This window comes from Patagioenas fasciata, chromosome 1, assembly GCF_037038585.1.
Source record: "Patagioenas fasciata isolate bPatFas1 chromosome 1, bPatFas1.hap1, whole genome shotgun sequence".
In the NCBI taxonomy this organism is placed as follows: domain Eukaryota; kingdom Metazoa; phylum Chordata; class Aves; order Columbiformes; family Columbidae; genus Patagioenas; species Patagioenas fasciata.
The window spans coordinates 29,674,816-29,696,340 of record NC_092520.1 but is presented as its reverse complement, the minus strand read 5'-3'; the positions used below and the strand labels follow the sequence as shown (position 1 = coordinate 29,696,340).

At 40.3% G+C, this 21,525-nt stretch overlaps 1 protein-coding gene across 3 annotated transcripts; it reads left to right on the top strand.

Annotated features, from left to right (window-relative positions):
- Window positions 1-257: 257 nt before the first annotated feature.
- MRPS31 (mitochondrial ribosomal protein S31) lies at window positions 258-21,019 on the top strand. Of its 3 annotated transcripts, none has more exons than XM_065862719.2 (7): window positions 258-417; window positions 2,494-2,802; window positions 3,488-3,646; window positions 8,480-8,626; window positions 11,748-11,821; window positions 16,028-16,171; window positions 20,666-21,019. In XM_065862719.2, the coding sequence occupies exons 1-7, from the start codon at window positions 296-298 to the stop codon at window positions 20,875-20,877; spliced, it is 1,167 nt and encodes a 388-aa protein (XP_065718791.1). In that variant the 5' UTR covers window positions 258-295; the 3' UTR covers window positions 20,878-21,019. The 3 variants fall into 3 exon arrangements, with proteins under 3 accessions (XP_065718791.1, XP_071661282.1, XP_065718800.1); XM_071805181.1 differs by having other exon boundaries at window positions 2,434-2,802; XM_065862728.2 differs by having other exon boundaries at window positions 259-417; window positions 2,512-2,802.
- Window positions 21,020-21,525: the final 506 nt, after the last annotated feature.

Genomic DNA, 21,525 nt, shown 5'->3' with positions numbered 1-21,525 from the left:
GCACTTTGCGGTCTCTTGCATGTATCCGCGTTTGCTCAGTGTCGAGAGCTGCACCTTCCCCGAAGCTTTTGGGTGTCTCCAACCATTAGCTGCCTCACAAGGGCCATCCCAAGGCTTGCTTTGCCTGCCTGCGACTCCTGGCTCCGAGTGAAAACGTGTAGGAGGGCGCCCGCGATTGAGGCGTGTTTGCAGAGGACCAGGCGGAACGCTGGTGCGCGGAACGCTCGGCGCAGCTTCCGTTCCCGGCCGGCAGCGCCGGGGGCCGGGCCGCCGCGGGTGGCCGTGGTGCTGCACGATGTGGAGCCGCGTCTGTGGCTGGGGCGGCGCGGCCGCGGGCTCCTGTCGCCTCGCAGCGCGGCTCCTCGCTGGGCCAGCGAGCGGCCGGGAGGCGGCGCGGCAGGAGGGGAGGCCCGGCAGGTACCGTCACCTGGGGGAGGGGGCGCCCGGTAATGGGGGGGGCTTGCCGGGGTCCGCGGCCGCGCCTCGCCCCGCACCACGACCTTACGAGGGATAGGGTTTGCTCGGCTCCCCGGGAAAGCTGCTCCCGTTCGCCGCAGGTGGGGCCGTGCCCGCCGTGGATTGGGTTACCTGGCCCGTCCCGGGCTGCCGCGCTGGCCTGTGCGTTAATCGGGGCCTCGTGTTTTAGCGACTTTCCCCCCATGACCGTGGCGCCTGGGGCGAGCGGGCGGGGCGCGTGGCTCGCTCGGTGCCGCCCGCCGCCGCCCTGCGTTCAGCTGCCCTGTTCCCGGTGCCTTGGGGTGCGAACCCGCTCGGGCAGCCGGCGGGGCAGGGTTAGTCCGCCCGTCCTGCCGGGGCTGGGGCCATGGGGGAGCGGAGTCCGGTAGAGGGGGGTGGTTCTCCCCTTGATTTCTTCTTGGTCCTGCTCATCTTTGAGTGGTGCAAACTTAAAGGGTGAGTGTCACGAGGATGCAGCCAGGCTCTTCTCAGTGACAACCAATGATAGGACAAAGGGTAATGGGTATAAACTGGAACACAGGAGGTTCCACTTAAATATGAGAAGAAACTTCTTCTCAGTAAGGGTAACAGAGCACTGGAACAGGCTGCGCAGGGACGTTGTGGAATCTCCTTCTCTGCAGACATTCAAAACCCACCTGGACACCTTCCTGTGTAACCTCATCTGGGTGTTCCTGCTCCAGCAGGGGGATTGGACTGGATGATCTTTTGAGGTCCCTTCCAATCCCTAACATTCTGTAACTTGGTGTGAAACCACGTGTGTGTGTCACCTGAGCTTAATTTCACAGCATGTGTATCAGCAGAGTTGTGTTGCTTGTCAGCAGAGAGATGTGCCCAAAGCACCGTCTAAAAGCAGTATTTGGAAGTTCATTTTTATTTAAAGATTTTAAGTGGTTTCAATGAAAAGTCAGATGTGTGCTTTTTTTTTTTTTAAATTTATTTTGAAGCACCTCAGTATATTTGAACAAGCTCTGATACTGTGACAGCTGCATGTATAAAGCAACTTGGTTTCTTTTGTAGCCGTGTTTGCGTTCTAAGGCTAGGCTTCTGAGCAGAAGGCAAGCTTGGTGGTAGGTGAAATACAGTAATGCAAACTGCAGTGTACTACTGGCTTCAAATGTTTAAGGTTTACAGCCTTGCTGTCTTTTTCTGACACTGTAAAGCAAAGGTCTCCGAATGGGTAAATAGTTTTAAGGAGCATACAGGCTGAATTAACAAAAAAATTAATGAAAAAATGAAATATTGCAAATCTTTACATTCACAGCTACTTTTATTTTAGCATCTATCATGTTCTTTATGATAGTTTTTCCAGAGAATGCAGTGGTGTCTCCTGAGCAGCTCTTTGCTGTCCCTGGATTTGCATTCTTGCCTGCGTCATGCCAGTTTTAGCTTCTTTCAGTGATGTGGTAAACTAGGTAGAGGCACTGTTCCAGAGGGAAAAATAATCAAAATTACTTTTTTGTTTGTTACTGGGTTATCTTGCAGCTGGATCCATTTCCCCATATGGCTGTACAGGTGCTTGGCTGCTCTGTAGGGTAGGGGAATGTGATCCATAGTAATACCAAAAGTGTGAAATGATATGAAGCTAAATGGGTGTGTGCAATCCTTTTTCAGGTGGCTAGGAGTGATCTCTGCCTCATTTTAAGAGTTTCAGTGGGTTTTCTATAGTACCGTTGATTTTAAGTATCAGGTACTGGTAGATTCAAATTCTCCGTCTGCTACCTAATGCAGAGATACTTTAAAAGTTTTAAGTTCAGAGATTAGATACAAGTTTTTTGTGGAGGAAATTCAATTGTTTACTTGATTTTTGTGATGAAGAAACCATAAATAACCAAGAGTTTTTAATAGTGCTGTAGACCTTCTCAGAAGTTAAAAGGTACACATGATGTGCACTTAACATACACAGTTTGCACTCAACTAAGCCTAGGCAGTTGTAACTGGATTTTTTTTTTTTTGTAGGCTTACAAAATTCAGCCTTGGACCCTATTTGCAACTTCCGTTCTCTATTTATTTATCTAGACTTTGTCTGTCATCTAGGAAAATACAGAAACTCTTCAGCACAAGCAGCGTGCTTTCTACTGAGAAAGTTAAATCTACCGCTTCTGAAGACAGCACCACTGAAGTGGCATCAAAGAGTCAGGAGGGTACACCAGAAACACCAAAGCAGAAGTTGTTGAACCTTATTGGTAACATGAAAGTAGAAGTGAGCTACCGGAAGAAACTCCAACAGCTAAAAACCCGTGAGGTCAAAAATCAAGCTACAGATAAGCTGGAAGGCATGGATGGTGAAGGTGCTGTGCTTCAGAGGACTACAGAAGACATCAAGCGGTAAAGTATAACAAACTTTTCTTAGCCTGTTTTCTCCTTTTTTCAAATTGCTTTTTTCATTATCTAGAACAAAATAAAGCATCAAATGCCATTTCAAAGTACAGAAAAGAATCTTGTAAGGGCATGTGATGTACAGATGTAGAGTACAGTAAATCACAGGGGAGAATCTGGACAAAAGATATTGTGTGCTTCCTACCTTTTTCTGCACTGAGACTCCTGGAAGGTTGCACTAAAATCTGCCTGTGGAAAGTTATTTTAATGGGAAGGGGGAAATACAATTCAGATAAAATACAATAAAACTGAGGAAAAAGAAAAAAAATAAAGAATGGCATCATGATTCCCCAGTCCTGCGAGTGGCTCCCCTCCACAAAGTGTTACCTCATGTTTATAACCCCGCAGGTCCCTGCTGCCTGTGGTCTTCACGCTTCCCATCTGAGATGCTATGCAATGGTGGAGGGCTGCCATTGTCCCAGGTTTGAGAACAAGAGCTCGTCAGTGGCATTTGGCAGTTGATTAGTGCAACACAGGGCAAACCTTGCTGTCCTCCCGGCCACCCCCGTTTGCGATAATGTGTAACTGTAACTTCTGAGGTATTAAGGCATAAAATGGCAGTACAGAAATGTCAATTTAAATATATTAAGGTGGGGTTTTTTTCGTATTTCCGCATCTTTTGTGTTTCTTACAGAGGCAAACCTTTAAATCCAGAACTGGTGAAGGCTGTTTCTGCAGTCGCGTCTTCCCTACCACTCAACAAGCAACAAACAGAATCAGAACTACTTGCACAGCTAAGACGACACGAAGAAACCACAGATAAACAGAAAAAGGGGGGAGTTATTAACATACGGTCTGTTTATTGAATATTATTCTCAATAATGTTGGTAATTCTGATTTTGCAATGTCATCTTGAAGGTGACTGGGTTCTGTGTTGGAAAGATGGCCCTAAAACATTTGGACAGGTTATCCTTGGAATTAATGAATATTGGGAACATCAGTGGTCTGGTTATATCATACTCCATGAGTTTTGCCATCCTCATTCTAAAATGTTTTTGCAGAAATTGAATTGTTTTCCTGTCCAGGATCATTACTTTATTGGGCAGGCTAGCAAAATAACTTTTTTTTTTTCCCAAGCTTCCGAAATTTTCACACAATGGATGGGTTTGTAGACCTTTCAGACACTCTGTCTGGACTAGTGAATTTTCATGACAGCTCTGCAGAACTGAACTATAGCAGCTCTATTTATAGCCCCACCCTTCCTTTCAAAACTTTCCAGTCAACCTTAGAAACTCATCTCTTGGCTTAACTCTGTTTCCAGTGTGGCTTTCAAACAGATGAGAAACATTTGTTTGGAAATTGAAACGGTTACGCATACTGCTTTTTTGGAAGATGGTTAAAGACAGGTTTTTAATTATCTTTTTGTTTTTTCTTTTCAGCTAGTATTCAGATAACTACTCAGAAAATAAGGCATTACGGCACCCAGGTGAAATGCTTAACTAAATAGAAAATTGGATATTCAGCAAAACAGGAATGTGAAACCTTTGTTTATGGCTGTTTGTGATGTGAACTGCAGCCTGCTTGTCTTAGTTTTAGTCTATTTTGTGAAAATGGATTTGTCCCAAACCACGATTTAAGTTTGACCCATGTATTACTATTTGTAAGTTGCTCTAGGGATTAGTAAAGGATCTGCTTTGTATATTTGTTGTACTTCAAACAGAGCAGCCAACAAGCTAATGATGTTCATGGCTGGTGTCTGCTTTTTGAGTGAAACCTAAGGAAGAATGTGACAGATGCTTGTGAATAGGTTGAGTTAGATGGTTGCAAAGAGACTGGGATATGCAGCGCTCAGTGAATAACTTTGTTAAACAAAACCCATATTCCTCAGTGGTTGTGAAGGGAAAAGGGAAACACAAGGCAAGTTTCCCTTTTCGTCTGTATTTGTGATTCTCTGCCAAGAGTGCTGATGGTGATTGTGTAGAGCAGAATGAAATTATCTCAAAATGTGTGAAGTCTGTGCTATTTGAGGAGGAAGTATGGTTGTAGGTAGTATGTGCCAGCATCTCCGAAGACTGTGTGTATATGATCTGTTTTCATAATGTCCTTTCAGAGTGAATACAGGAGATCTTGAGAACAACCTCTCTCTCCACAGGCTCTTAGAGCCAAAATGGGTAGCTCTAGAGGTTAGAAGTCTGGCTGTTTTATGTAAAATCGATGTGTTTCTGCCCTTTTTTTTTTTTTTTAATGTGTGCAATATTACCAAAAAGCTTAAGAGACACTTCCTAATCTAAGGAGAATAAATAAGGACTAGTTTATATAAAGAATATGTTCACTTAACTGTTAATTACCAGTGAGGTTGTTCCATCTCTGTCACTGGGATTTTCAGAAGAGCAGGGCACGCAGATGTCTTAATAATGGCCTTGACTGTGGATGGCCACCTTAAATGTAATGAGAACCTACATCAGTACCTGTTAAGAATGTTGGAGGACCATACTGATACTGATTGCGCTAATATGTGCAGTGGCTAAGCTCATGTGCACCTGCATCTATTCCTTAAGGTATACGTGCTCTTCTTTAGACGTGGCTGATCTGCCTGCTGGCGTCAAAGGCTCACTGTCCTCACCACACATTGCACTTTCCCTGAAGCACTTACCCAGCTGTGGCTGCTGTGGAAGAAAGTGTCTAAGGCAGTTGTAGTCTAAGCACAAAGGCTTTTTTTCTGTTGAAAAACAGTTTAAGTTCTTCAGAAATGTAAAAGCTGAAGTCCTTGTAGCTGTATATTGACTCCATATAGTTGATGGATAGGTTAAGATGTGCTATTACAATATTTTATAACAGGCTTGTGGATAAATCACTGTGGTTAGAAAAATGCATTTCCTTCAACCAAAACCAGCCTTTTTGGTTGGATAGGAATGTCGCGACTGGCTTGCTGTGCTTGGAGTTGGCAGTTTCTACTCCCTGAGGTATCTTTGTGAAGTAGCTTGTTTCCCCCTGTGAATATACATGTGGTGGTTGTATTTTTTTTCCCTCCACTTTATGCTGAAAAGTTCTGTTTTCTTCCTTACTAGTTAGGTAGCAGTTTGAAACTCCTATCAGTGGATGAGTTTTCAGGAAAGGCCAGCATCTCCTGCTGATTTTCATGACTGAAAACTTGGTTAGTAGTAACCTTTCGCAGTCAGGCTCTGAGATAAATGCGGTACTTTCAGCTTTCTGATCAATCAGTGTTTAAAATGTTTTCGGTTTTGTTTTTAAAAAGCCCAGCAGCCCCCAGGCTTGCTTGGGCAGGACTCCATACTCCAGAATACCTCAGTCCACACAAGGCACTAATATATTAGGAAGCCGTTACTTTTGTTCAGACGTGATTATTTTCTGTGGAATTTTATTTGACAACAAAAGAATATGTGCAATTTAACTTTGCATTTAATATACTAACCCATTTTAAAAGGCAATATGTATTGCTCTGTTATTTAAAACCATTCACAACTTCACAAGCAGTAGAGTCTTATAATGCTCAACTGCAAAATATGAGGATGTTGTTATTGAGATTTACGTTATATAATAAATTGTACGTTGTCCAGATCTTTTGGCTTGCACTGATTTTTTCCCAGGATTGTGGCATGACCTCCAGAGGTCACTGTTGTCTGCAGTCTCCTCATTGGCTTGTTTTGTAGACAGCATGAGGACAGTGTGTTTGCTAGGAGGGGAAAATATTAATAATACAGGAATTTATTTTTCTGAGTGTGGCATGAAGTTTCACTCAGTGGAAATTACAACAACACTATACTAGAATAAAATCAGCAGCACTACAAGTTTAAATTTCAGCTCCTGTTTTGGGTGAACAAGATGAACAGTAATTTAGAGCTTAGGCTAAAATATATCCAAAGCTCCTTGGGTCTCCGTTTTTAGTATTGTAATTATTGGTTCGTAATCAGGAAGGAGGTTTGTTACAAAAGCTCTACGTCTTCCCATCTCTGGAAGGCAGAAATATGTAGGAACTTGGATTTTTTTAACCTCATGTTGGGACATGAGGTAATATCATGTAATATCTGACCACTGTAAGTACGCTGGGCTTGGAGTATGACTTTGTAATCTGATGTTGTTTTGTTAAAAATGCTTTAAAAACATCTTTGTAGATTTATTTTTAATTAATGCAGAGACACTTTTAATGATGATGAATGTTGCTGCCAGAAATGTTCATATACCAATGATGGGTTGACATTAGGACTTCCCAGTGAGAAATGTGACACCATGGATTGCATATTCTGAGAGCTTAGTAGCATAGTCTATCTAGACCTACTGTGCAGAACCACAAATAAATGAAAATCAGCTGTGAGGAGGGCTGCTCTGAGGAAGCCTGATCCCCTGTAGCATGGGAACCCTCCAGGCTTGCAGGTCACAGCCAAGTCAAGCGGTTGTGCTGGGCTGTGTGTGACTGGCCTTAGGAATTACGTCCCCTTGACCCTCACCAGTGTGTCAGGCTTCTGATCCAACACCAGCTCGCCAGTGTCGCTAGGCGCTTCATAGAGTAACTTCTGGTGAGAGATACACAAGTAATCTGAGATTGTTTTTTCCTTACGATTAAAATGAAATTATTTAGAACTTGTTTTCCAATGACTTTCTTTCAGAGTAGGTACTTGAAGAACTATGCTGTTCTGGTTCTGTTGTTTGAAACCACATCTAAAACGGAAGAGAAATCCTACTGGGTTACTGTGGCAATTAGCTTTTACAATTTTCCAGAAGTATTTCTTTCTCGTCAGTAAAATCTCTTGACTTGAGCTGCCAAAAACGTAGTCTGAATTGCATTCAGATTTTCATAAAATGGATATGCAGTGCTTTTGACTTGCCCTATTTTTTCTTTTTTTCTTTTTTTTTTTTTTTTGAGACAGTATTTATGTCTTAAAACTTGAGCGCTGCAATTTTGGATGACTGCGTGTTATTGGAAGTGGTTGGGCAGAGAGGATAGGTGTGAGGAAGAATTACCAGCTTGGTCTTTACCAAGCAAGAGACTTACCAGTTCAGGGGATGGATCGGCGGAGGCAGAAAGGCGCTGCGTTTTCCCCTTTGTGTTCAGAATGAGCCACACACGGCGCTGGAAGAGATCAAAGAGTTTGCTCTTCACATAAGATTTTGACTTCAGAATTATGAAGGATGACGTGGTCTGTTAATGCTGTAATGTGATTATGCAATGTGAGAGATTGCAGTGGATCAGGAAGGGTGACCTACATATTAGGGTGACATGATTGACATGACTGACCCGTGTCAGCTGATGTGTGAAGGTGAGCTTCCTTTGACCTGCAGCAGCACAGCTCTGTCCCTGAGCAGTGTTGGTTCCTGTCCAAAAAACTGCTGATTCCTTGTATCCCGAGAAATTCTTCATTTACTTAAGCAAAATGTACCAAGCACACTCTGAATATTGGTATGCAGATACAGGAAATTTTTCTTTTAGTTGGAAACGAAATAATTTCAAAGAAAGCATTTGTAGGCTAAAATAGCACTTTTAATTTAACCTATATAGAATGTAAGAACTGAAGTGGTTTATAAAGTAAGACTTTAATATTTGTTAACTTAAAAATGGGTGTATTTTGTGAGAAATCTATAATTTTGTCTTACAGAGGCTTATGAAACGTGACAAACTTCCTTGCTTTGTCGATTTCTTGAGGTTTTACGTTTGTGTTTTTAATTTCAGCAACATTATTTCAGAAATGGCAGTTAAAAGGGAGTCTCCAGCTCAGCGAGGTGTGAGGATATCCAATCGTATTTCCATGGATTTCGATGAGGATGGGCAAAGAATCAAGTCTGAAAGACCCTCACGTCAGTCTTCCGACTCCAGAAGGTATTTTTATTGCGTTCCCTTCTAAAAGAAGGATTGTGCAAAAAATGACTAACGGATAATATTTTCAGTCTAGTCGTACATATTCATGCCACCATGATACTGAAGAGCTTAAAGGAATAACTTAAGCATTTTTCAAGAAAAGTGCTCTTAGCATTGCAGTAAACTTCTGTGAGAACAGATTTGTTAATGATAACCAGCCAATCAAGTAATTTGCGCTTTTAAAATATTAAATTGTAGATAATTAAAAATATTTGTGGAAATGTAATTGTGTTTGTTTTAACTAGTTTAAAATTATTTTCATTTATGCGTAATACTGTTTCATATAAATTATTTTCTTGGGAAATGGAGACTTTCAAGGCTTACTTTCATCCAGTGGAAAACTTCCCTAAATGTTGCATATTTGAAGAAGCTTTGTCAGTTCTGTTGGGGTTTTAAAGAGGTTTTAAAGTTAGGGGTTTTTTAAATTTTTTTTACCACCTTGTTGCAACTGATAAGTCATTCTATGATTTCTCTATTGCCCGTGACATTGTAATTGTCTATGAAATGAGCTTTATAACTTACATGATGATTTCATGGTATCCCTTAAAATTATCTTGGTGCTGGTTTATGTGGCCAGTCTATCAATGAATTAAGGAGTGCTCTTATGGTTTGGCAGAGTTCCTGGAGTGAGAGAGCACCAAACTGGTCTCCATCGATAGTTAAGCCATAGCTGATGGAAACTTCAAGTTGATCCTTGGCCTGATATGGACCCTTATCCTCCACTAGTCCATTTCCAAGCCAGGGGGAGGATGAAGGTGATGATGATGCAGAGAAGCAGACCCCTAAGCAGAGACTGCTGGGCTGGGTCCAGAACACAATTCCTTACTTGCCAATCACAAACTTCAATCACTCTGCAGATTAATCACCTTTCCTTGAGGTTAGGGGCTGGAAGTTGAGGGAGTCATTTGTGTTTAGATAGGTAATGCTGAAGACAGAATTTGGATAACTAAGGAAAAGCAAAACAAAACATAAATTTATGGGTGAGTAAATGTACAATATTCTGCCTTCTTTGGCCCAGACATCTATTTCAGTTTATTGTGAACAGAGAGTGGTGACGTCCCACAAGGAACAAATTGAAATGCATGAGTTGAGCCTGTAGATCATACAGAAACCTAAAAGAAGTGGCTATAGCCAGTCATTGGAAGATTTAGCTTCCTTGCTGAAATATTTCTGAGTGAATTCCTTGTTCTTGAACTACCACGCTGTTAAGGTGTGTTGGGGAGGTTCGGGTCTGGGGCCTCTCTGATGTTACAAGGCAGCAAGCAGTGCTGTCTTTTCCTAATGTGAAGCTTACAGAAAGCACAAGAGGGGCTTCTTGTATTAGAAGTTGAAAGGAAGAAGTGGAACAAGGTTCTAGACCAAGCCTTCCTGACTTAGATATTTCTGTCCTGATATTTTAATTCAGCTATAAGCTGCCAGTTTGAGGAACAAGGGAACTGACTTCATTATCAGTTGCTGAATAACTCCATAGATATTTTTAATCTGGGGATAATTATCAGAGTTGGTAGTCACATGAAAGTAATTTTGTTATTAGGCTGTGGTTCCTGACTGTGAGAAATTACTTTGTTTAAGACGTTGGATTAAAAGTTTTTCAAAGTTTGAAAGAATAGAAATAATATTATCTAGAAGTAGAAACTGAAAACCTGAGCTATTACCTGTTTGTACAGTGTATATTATTTTATATCTTTGCTAAACTTTTAATTTACTAACTTACTGCAAAATAAAGTCAATTTCACTTATGTTTGAGAGCATTTATTAAATGTATGATATCTGAGAAGCTGTCTTACTCTCTTCGTGTGATGAAACTGGACTTGGTATATCACTTCAGGAACAGTATCTTGAAATAGTTTCTAAAATCCTGGTAATGAGCAAACTGTCTCCAGTTTCAGTCCTACATTAGTTCCTGCATCCCTGAAAATCTAACGGGTATACTTACACGTTGATAATGTGGGTTAGGAAGAATATCTAAGTTTAAATGGCAATGTTGTTTTATTGTAATTTGAAGTTGTCATTTTAAAATAAATTTTCTTCCAAGTGATGCTTGTATCTTTGGCCAGTGTTATGGGGAGTTACACACAGACAGGAAAATATAATCCTACATCAACATTCTTTTAAGGCTCTGTAATTAAATTGCTCAGTGCTGAAATAGATTCAGGGTAGTTACATCAATAAAATGCAATATTGCAAGAGCGGGTTTGCAGAAGTAGTTTGTGGCCATCAGAAATCTGTAGTGAATCCAGTGAGGTGAAATTTTGAGGTCAGGAAGGGCAAGTATTGCCAGGGTAACAGTGAATATGTAATAACATGAAGTAGGAACTATTAGAGTTTCAGATGAAACCTGGAAGATTGTATGCTTAAAATAATGATTTGTTCTAAAGTTCGGTGTCTTCTACAGTAAAGGCATTGGTTTTCCTTTTTTCCGTTTATAAGAAAATTTATTTTGATTACTTGTTCGACTCTTGGATTAAAAAAAACTCACAGTACAGGCTCATGCTTAAAGATAAATATGGTTTAAAATAGATGGTCAGAGTGAAATATTCTTATATTCAAAAAAGAGAGCATCAGGGTGATGCTGTTTAAAATATACCATGCAGATATACTCTGAGTGTTTGCCATATGGCAGAGAAGGTGGCTGTGTAATCTTCCAAAAAGCCTATTTATGTCATAAAGCAGGAATTGTTTGATTTAGCTGTTGCCTTTTCTCTTCCTGAATTGTGCAATATTTTTTACAGGGAAAAAAACACGAATCACCAGGTTCACTTTTTGGTTACAACTTTGTAAAATTGCTTGAGTACTGTGATTTGATACTGTTTAGCTTTGTTCAGATTCCCAAATATTTCAGTAAAAAGTGACCGCAAATATGATGTTTGATTTATGCTCATTCTTTCACATGGAAATGTTTTGAGAAGCTCTATTACAGACAAACAGTTAAAAGTCTGAGGATTTAGTGAGAGTCCCACTCTTTTTTTTCCCCCAGAGTTCTGTTAGTTCATGAGAATATTTTGTGCTTTTAAATTTGTTATCTGGCAGTGTTGTGAAGTGTTGTGAAATACTTAATATAATTTTTCTTCTTTGTTTATAGAAGTCTCAAAGTAGGAAGGAGACTTAATATATTCACTAAGGCTTCTACAGAAACAGAAAATGCGCTGCAAACAGGTTAGTGGAAATTCAATAATGGAAACCCCAGTGAAGCCAAGTTCCGAATATTTAGAATATCAAGAGATTCACTGTTGTGAAGGAGACTTATGACCTGTTAAATTCCTGCTTTCAGACCTATAAAAAAATAAATACTGTAATGTAACTCTGATTTTTAGTAAGCAAGCTTCCATGCAGTGTCAGGCATTAATGTTTTCTGTACTAATCGGGACATTTTGTTACTGAACTTGAACAGTAAGTGGCTTTTTGTCACTAAGGCCAGTCTTTCTTGTCTGAGTGTAAAACTAGCTGGGAGAATGGGTAAATTGGCTCCAGTAGCTAATTTGGTCTAATTGCAGGCTTGCTACATCTGTTTTATGGCAAAGAAACACAAGGCTGTAATCCCAGGACAACAAGCAGTGCTCTTGGGGTGGCTACAGATAAACTGGGCACAAAAACACCAAGCCCATACATTTTGTTGGTTTGAGACCTTCTCTTGTTTAGTGTTGTATATGTAGCTCGAAAGATCCTGTAAGTCCTTTACCTGCTGTGAAGCTCTTCATGGATGTTTAGAATCACAGAATAGTTTGGGTTGGAAGGGACCTTCAAAGGTCATCTAGTCCAACCCCCTGCAATGAGCAGGGACATCTTCAACTAGATCAGGTTGCTCAGAGCCCCATCCAGCCTGGCCTGGAATGTCTCCAGGGATGGGGCATCTACCACCTCTCTGGGCAACCTGGGACAGTGTTTTATCACCCTCATTGTAAGAAATTTCTTCCTTATATAATTTCTAAATCTACCCTCTTTTAGTTTAAAACCATTACCCCTTGTCATGTCGCTGCAGACTCTGCTAAAAACTCTGTCCCCATCTTTCTTACAGGCCCCCTCAAAGTACTGAAAGGCTGCAATAAGATCTCCCTGGAGCCTTCTGTTTTCCAGGCTGAACAACCCCAATGCTCTCAGCCTGTCCTCACAACAGAACTGTTCCAGCCCTCTGATCATTTTTGTGGCCTCCTCTGCCCCCTTTCCAACAGGTCCATGTCTTTCCTGTACTGAGGGCTCCAGAGCTGGACACAGGACTCCAGGTGGGGTCTCACCAGAGCAGAGGGGCAGAATCAGCTCCCTTGACCTGCTGCCCAGGCTGCCCAAGATAAGATTTGCCTTCTGGGCTGCAAGCACGTGTTGCTGGCTATGTCCAGTCATTCATCCCCCAGTACCCCCAAGTTATTCTCCACAGGACTGCTCTCAATCCCTTCATCCCCCAGCCTCTGTTGATACCAGAGGTTGCCCTGACCCAGGTGCAGGACCTTGCACTTCACCTTGTTGAACCTCATGGAGTTCACATGGGCCCACCTCTTGAGCTTGCCCAGCTCTTTGTGGGTGGCATCCCATCCCTCAAGCATGTCAACTGCACCACTCGGCTTGGTGTCATCAACAAATTAGCTAAGGATGCACTCAATCCCACGATGTTGTTGATGAAGACATTAAACAGTACTGGTCCCAGTATACACCCCTGAGGGATGCAATTCATCACTTACCTCCATCCAGACGTTGAGCTGCTGACCACTACTCTCTGGATCTGATTGTACAGGCAGTTCCTTATCTACCAAATGTATGTGCCAAAACTCACATGAGATAAAACCAAAACCAGGTGTGACCCACCTTCATATTCCCTGAAAGGCACAGCACTGCAGAAACAGTCTTAATGCCACCTAAGGGGGTGGCTTTCACATGTGAGGGCTTAGCTTTACTAGACTGGGTTTTGGCTAAGAGTGTGTGAATACAGGCAAGTCATTTAAGAAACTCCCTCCCTCTTCTTTCTGAACGGTGAAACTGTGCATTGTTAGCACTGACCTTTAATGCACTGATTTTTCTAAGCTATTTTGAGACCCTTTGAAAAAAAACTTTATTTCAGTGAAGTGACTTAGAACTATATATAAAGCCAGCATCTGCAGAATAAATAGTATTCTTCTCTGCTATATTATAAAATGATACATATTTGTTTCAATTTCAAGAGTAGAACTTAGTTTCTGCTGGGTTCTAGCTGAGTAATTTTCTCCTTTTTTTTTTTTGTACACTTGAAACTGCAGAGAGAAATTAATTTGTTTATGTAATTTCTTCAGTAAACTGACAGTGCTATTTGCATATTTTCAAGCATCTGTGAGTTTTCTGAATGCAACAACCTAGGTGCTGAACTATGAAAGGTACTTGTTAGAATGGAATTCAATTTACTATTTTTTAAGATTGCCAATTTCCTTAAAATTGGTCCCTTTTACATATAAAAACATGATGAATGATGCAGCGTTTGTTTTTAACTGTCTTGATGAATGCGTTGTTCAAGTAAATGATGTTGAATCCAATTTACTCAGATAAAACAATGAGAATTTAACCTTTTTTGCATGAGCGCAATGCAGATGCAACAGCACATACTAGTCACTCAAGATGAAAAGTTGAACTACACTATTTTTTTAACAGAGAATTGGAATGTGCAGAAGTTGTGTAAGAGAACAAGTGGACTTTATTGGATTTGTAATTAGAAATTAAGAAATAAGCTTTTTTCAGCTTTTTATGTGGTGTTTCTGTCTTTGATTCCGGGTAGCCTTGAGGAAATCTACCATATATTCTAAGCCAGGAAGCTTATTACTTGGCTTTCTCACTGAGCCTGATGACAAACAGTTTTTTTGTATTAATCTCAGGAAACAGGAATGTGTAACCTGATACCTTGATTCACTTACTTTTCCTTTATTGGCTTATATTAATGGAGATAATAAGTTAAAGTACTGTTTATACATTACAGTATAGCAAGTTCGTAACAGAGAACTTGATTTTGTGTATGCAATATTTATTTTGAAAACCTGAATGTTAACTGGGAAGTAAATCGGCATAGTGGAAAAATTATTCATAACTGTTAACATAAACTGTCAGTATTATTTTCGGCTTCACAGAGGTGAAAATGTTTGTCACCTTTACTTCAGGTTTGAAAAAATGAGTTTCTGCTCTCTTCCATTAGAAGATTTGTTAGTAGTGTTATTACTAGAAGGTATTCTTTAAAATGTGGACAATAACTTCATTCTGGTATGGTTTCTCATGTTATGTTTTGTCTGTATTTTATTCCTGCCTTCAGCCCCCAAATCAAAGAAGGCAGCTATGGAATATAGTTCTGGAAACTTCCCTGCTAAATAAGAAATAATTTGAAACATATCTTCTGATTTAACATAAAAAAATTAAAAACTTTTCAGTATGTAAAAATACTGTTTGTCCTTTTGGTTTGATTTTTCTTAAAGGAGAGGGGAGATTTTTTTTTTTAAGCCGGTTGAGTTGTAAGTCACTGAGCCAAAGATGAAATTGCATCTGAGATTTAAATACGCTTATGAGTAGCAAAATAACAGCTGATTGGCTGTGATCCATTTCAAATGGACTGTGATATTTGAGTTCACATCAAGTTCACAACACCTCTGTTCTGAGGACCTCGGGGTGAATTGATGACTGGGGGAGACATGAAAACCAAGGGGAGCAGGATGTCCACTGGCTCTGGAGGCAGCAGCTCCCGGTGGTTCCTCCCTGTCCTCTGGTGACAGCTCATCCCCTTCGCTCCAGCCCTGCCGCCCAGCCTTGGCTCGCGATCAGTTCTCCTGGGCGGAGGCGCAGCAGCTTCTTCAGAGTGACTCTGCTGCCGTATGAGTGCACTTGGATAAAATAAAATAATGACTTGCATCAGGACAGTTGGGTCCCTAAAGGGTTTGACTTTGGGAGAAGAATAGGAAATTGGGGTTTCTTAAACCCAAGAGACAAAAACTTGTGGGTGCTGGGGAAGGAATTGCCATCATTTGTAGATGGCGTTGTCTCCCTGCAGGAGACTATAGTTGTGAAGTACCTGAAAACTCCTCTAGTAAGCAAGATTCCTTTAGCAGAGTGCACCAGTCAAGTTCAGAGTTTGTCAGATGTACAATTTGTGAAAGACAAAAAGAAAAAAAGACTGTGTGAAAGGTTTAAAAATAAATTGCCCCCTAGGAGTCCAGAATATGTTTTTGCCAGACATTTGAGAATTTAATGGACTTTCATTTCAACAGAGAATTCTTATTGAGAAAGGTAAGGCTGGCAACTGAAGTAGAAAAATTTGTCAGTTGAAAGTTGTAATCTCTGTAAAGGTTAACGTTAAAGGATTTTGTTTTAGCTGAGGAAAAGTCTTTGGCATCCTGACAGATGTTTACAAAATTTCTTTTTTAGTATCTTCACCAACAATTTGGGATCTGGAGTTTGCAAAGGAGGTTGCAGCAGTAACTGCACAGCCTCCTCGAAATGGTTTTGAGGAGATGATCGAGTGGACGAAAGAAGGAATACTGTGGGAATATCCAATTGACAATGAAGCTGGTATGTGTACTGTTAACTTGTATTATCTGTCTCTATTTATGTTTTTTGAGAATTAGAGCATGCTATGACCTTTGACTGTTTTAACATAGTGTTTCAGCTATGAGTCATGCACTTGATAGTAAACAAATATAACTTTCCAACTGTCCCAAAGCAGAGATGCTTCAGATGAACTTATTCTGGCACTTGTCTGGTGAAGTTCTGCAGGTGGTTTGGCTGATCTGAGCACTGGCTGCTGCCAGAAAGGGGGGAACTCGCTCCCTCCTCTCTCCCTCCTTTTCTCACTCAGCCCTGATGCTTTCAACACCAAAAGGCCATTCAAGGCTATTACATAATACCTTTTACTATGCAACTTCTTTAAAGAAGCTTCTAGCAGAGGACGGGGAATCTTAAAGCTGCTGTGTGAGTTTTATAATGCTCATTCTGTTTTTTGGTGCAGCTCTCAGCCCAATTGTCTGGCTGGATCCTCATCAGCTCTCTGCCAGTTCCATATCTGCACTGGCTGAGTGTTAAACAGCTGTTTGCTCCCTTCGTTCTGTCTGTTTCATGAGAAAAACAGTCATGATATTCACTCGCTCTGGGCATCTGTCTTAACTAGACATCTTTGTGCACTGTATTTACTTTTATTGCCATAAAAAAATAAAAAAAGATACTCTGTGTGAAGTTAAGCCAGGAAAGAGAGAGAGAGAATGTTAAGGAAGGGGAGATCTACAGAAAGCAAGTGTACTCTTTAGGAATGGGGACTTCTTAACTTCAGGTAGAGCTTGCCTGTGGTGTGTGGTTTATTTATTTATTTTTTTAAGACATTAAACAGAACTACTTCAGAATGATTCAGTCACTGAAAGCAAAACAGGTTAGTATCTGAAGCTGAGAGTCTTTGAAAATCTGTCCTTTACCAAGCTGCAAATTGCATAATGTGGTTCATTGTTTCTTAATGCTTATTCTCATCCTATTTTTGCAGTTTCTTCACAGAATTTAATCACTGCTCCCGGAACTGATTTGTTCCATCATGTAGACATCCGAGTATATCCTACTCGTGTTCTTGCAAGTTTAAAACCACTGCCACCAATGGTTTTTCTGTTGTTGTAATGTGGCTGGAACCCTGCTGTCTGGGACCATAAGTGGACCAGGCATCTTTGGCGGCGAATGTTTTTTCTGTTGCAGCAATGCGGCTGGAACCGTGCTGTCTGGGATGGGGTGGCGAATGGACAAAGAGTCTTTGCATATACTTAAACAAGAATCTTCATTGATTTGTCCACAAAGAACAGTCATGTGGAAAATTCCAGTGGAGCATTCAAAAATCTATCCCCTCTCAGGTTGAAATATCAAGTCAGTAAATTCCAGCCTATCAAACTGCCAGCCGCAGGCTGCTAATCGGGTCAGGTATGTCAAAGCGCTTGTTGAGAGCTTGAGAGCCTCACTCCAATTATTTCAACATATACTGTGCTTTCAGTGGCTCTGCAAAAGAAAGATGCTCGTTCCCTCTGTTAATTTTGCAGCTTTGTAGCAGTTATTTCCCTCAATAGGAGGACATTACTTCTGTATCAAGAACTGTGTTATTTTTCTTTTGTGACACAAGCACATGGCTTTAAAAACACACGTGTAATTATATTTTCTATTTAGGAAGCATGTATACTCAACTTTTAGCATTATGAGAGCCTATGAAGTTTTAAATATAAAAGAGAAAGAAGACAGCTTGTAACTGTTTTTCTTGGCTCCAGAGCATCTCTGGTGTTCTAGTTAGAGTGCTCTACCAAAGCACTGCCCTGTGCTTTGAGGTATCAGGGCAAAGCTGTCATTTTTAAAACTTCTCTGTTCATGATGTGAACATCTGAAGATGTGGGTACACACAAGGGTTGCTGCAGTGGCCAGCAGCAGTTTTTTCCCCCAATCCTGCTGCCCTGTTCTCTGCTCATGTCTCCATGTCCTTTCCCTTCTCTGATGCAGTTGAAGTTACTGTTAGTCAAACAAGTACCTTTTTTTCTCTCCATCTCTCCAAACTCTGATTAATTTTTCCCAGATTAGCAAACCTTCAGTATAGCTTGCATAACGTCATTCTCACTTCTCCTTTCTGCTTGCCTCTTCTCCTTCTAGTAGCTTTCGTTCTGCTCCATGACTTGCCATGGCAAAAAATTGGGAAAAGTGTTGATTTCTGCTCCTCTTTAAAATTATTTCTGTGTATTTATACCTTGATGACTCAAATCCCAAGGAGTGCAGTGGTTAAAAAGGACAGTGTAGATTATTGGTGCTACTTTGCTTTAGCACCTCATTCTGAGGAGCAAATGCTTCTGGTGGGCCAGAGATTGTTATGGCAAAAATGACAGGTTTAATGTGAATCTCAGAAAATTAATGCCTCAGTTGTCCCAGATGGCTTCTGTAGGCGAGAGTTTGCCGACTCCTGTTGTGGCTGTTTGCTGAGATGCTATTTTCAGCAGAGAAGCGTTGCATGGTTTGCCAAGAGAGGTGGCAGATGTTATGCAATCGTTTTAGGTTTGGTTTGTTTTAATAACTCTGGGCCTATGCTAGGGACCTACTATGAAGGCATGATGTTTATCATTCTAAAAATCCTAGAATAGTTTGGTTTGGAAGGGACCTTTAAAGATCATCTAGTTCCATCTCCCCTACTGTGGGCAGGGACATCTTTCACTAGATCAGATTGTTTGGTCATCTTCCACCACATTCAGATACGTGGTCCTGTTTATTTATGACGAGCATGTCAGCAAGACTCTGTAAGGATGGACATCTGCATTTGAGATGTCATCTTTAAGGCAAGGTTGATTATCTCTTGGGAGGATTAGTGTTTAAGCTAGAGAAATTCCTTGGACTTTCTGGTTTGTAGTACATAGGGGTTTGGAAATAGGATACTGAGAGTGAGTGGTTTCTTGCTTTGAGGTTGGTAAAGAAAATCCTGTACTTTAGATTCCCACCATGTTTTTTCAAATCAGGTTTCCGAGGGGTCGAAGGACAGGCTTGTTCTTCCCATGCAGCAGGAGTTATGCCTTGCTGGAGGTGGGGAAGCCATGCAAGCATATCTAATCAGGTCCCACCAGAGGTCTCAGCCTCTGATGCTTTGGGCAATTGTGATCTCTTTTTGTGAGACGCGCTAGGCTTTCTTGAGGACTGAAATATGTGGTCTAACTGCAATGTTTAGACTTAGCACTTCATCCCCAAGCCATATATCATGTCTTTGACAAATGGGAGATAAAAATACATGATGGAATCATTCCTTCTGACCTGATTTTTTGTGTGAGACTGTACATTGCCTAATTTCTTTCAGGTTAGAGATGAAAATTGGAGAAATTATTAATTAGACATAATCTTTTCTGACACCCTCTATCCCCAAAAGAAAAGTATCCAAAAGATCAAATTTTACTAGCAGCAGCATTCAGATTCTTTCAGTAGTGGGTTCATTGGTCTGTTTCTCTTGGATTTTTGTGACCAGCAGAAGTCTGGAAATCTGGAAAGGTTGATGGCTTGTGAAAGCAATCAACAGCTTCTAGGTACAGAGAAATTCCACTTACCCTTGCTGGGGAAAGTCGGTGTGGGTGGCATGCTAAAAGGATCATCTCTCTGCTTCTGTAAGTGGACATAGGTTTCCAGGCACAGCGGAAATGTACCTTCTGAAGCTGACATGACCTTTGTTTTTCCTTTTAACATAAGGGAAAAAGAGAAGAGAGCTTCTGAAGAAGGAAATGTGCTTTCTTTTTCAAGGACAAGAGAGATGAAAGTACCATATAGCCGGTATATTTCTGGGAAGAATGTGTGGGAAAAATAGAACTATTTCTCATTTTAAAACATGGAAGAAGTAATGCAGACTTAATGAATACAAGCTTAGAGACTTCTCCATCCAGGAGCTGTGTATCTTTTCTGCTGAAACTTCAGAAGCTCTAACAAAGGAGGAAGCCTAGAATTGACATGGCTTAATTACCTCAGTTTTAATACTCCTAATTTAATGTTGCCAAATAATGGATCATATCCTAGCTAGAAAAACTACATGTACACTTATGTCTTCCCATTTTTGTCAATTTAGGCAGTCAGTGTTTTCTTAATAATTTATTAAGAAAGTGTCCACAATCTAAAAGGTGGTATCTGTGATAAATCAAAATTTTCACATATTGAACAAGCAGATTTTTAGCAAGAAGATTGATTTAGTTTTTGAATTATTCCCCCTACTTCTGCCCTGGCATCAACTTTCAGCGAGATTACCAGTGAGAAAGTTGATTTAAATATTCGATATTCTTATAAATGAGAGCACAAAATGGAAGTAATATGGTAGACAGTAGTATGATAACATACTGACATTTTTTGTGGAGGGAGAAATTAATATCTTAAAATTCTGCAGTTTCTTTCACTTCTGCGTTGGCTTAACTGTGCAAAAGAGTTAAAAGACACTGAACCATTAATTTGATTAATTTAAGATTACTTGCACACCGTATCCTTTTTTACCTTGATAAATTTCCTGTTGTACTATGACTGTTGTTTTTTCCCTTCTGTTAGGGATGGAGGATGATGCTGAATTCCATGAACATATCTTTCTGGAGAAACACCTTGAAGACTTTCCCAAGCAAGGACCTATTCGCCACTTCATGGAGCTAGTCATCTGTGGGCTTTCAAAAAACCCATACCTCAGTGTTAAGCAGAAGATTGAACACATTGAGTGGTTTCAGAAGTATTTTGAGGAAAAGAAGGAATATCTTCAAGAGATTTGAGACTTGGGAAAGTGCTTAACCTTGAAAGGAAGAATAATTGCATCAAAATTGATGTTTTCTTATCATAGAAATATTGTCAATGGATAGTAATCATGTGACCTGAAAGTTGTATCTTAAATAATAAACTGCAAGGTCATACTTTCATGTGTGTATGTCCATGTATAGGTAGATATTTTTGACAACAAAACAAGGACCTGGTTTTTTTGTAGAACGTGCATTTAAAGTTTAGTTTATCAAAATTGTTGTCTTTTAATTTTGGAACTGATCTTTTGACCAAAAAAAATACTAGGTCTGATTCCGCTTGCTACAGCCTTCACACTTGGTGTGTATCTTGACAGGTTTCATCATCCTTCCCATTCTGGAAAACTTGCAATGCTTTTGTTTTTAAAAAACTCCTGATAACAGCTCTTATTTTGAAAAGCTGTTACTGAGATAGTAAAGACTTCATTTTGCTAATTAACTAAATACACTAGTATTTGGATGATATTAATCCTTTCTATCCCCCTTTCACTAATTATCTTTGGTTCATTTTGAAATTTTGGGGAATAACTATGTCATTTGAATTTAATTCTTATTAGTTCATCTGTTCAACGAAAGGCTGTTGTATTCCTGAGATGTGCATTCAGTGTAATACTGGTGAATTACATA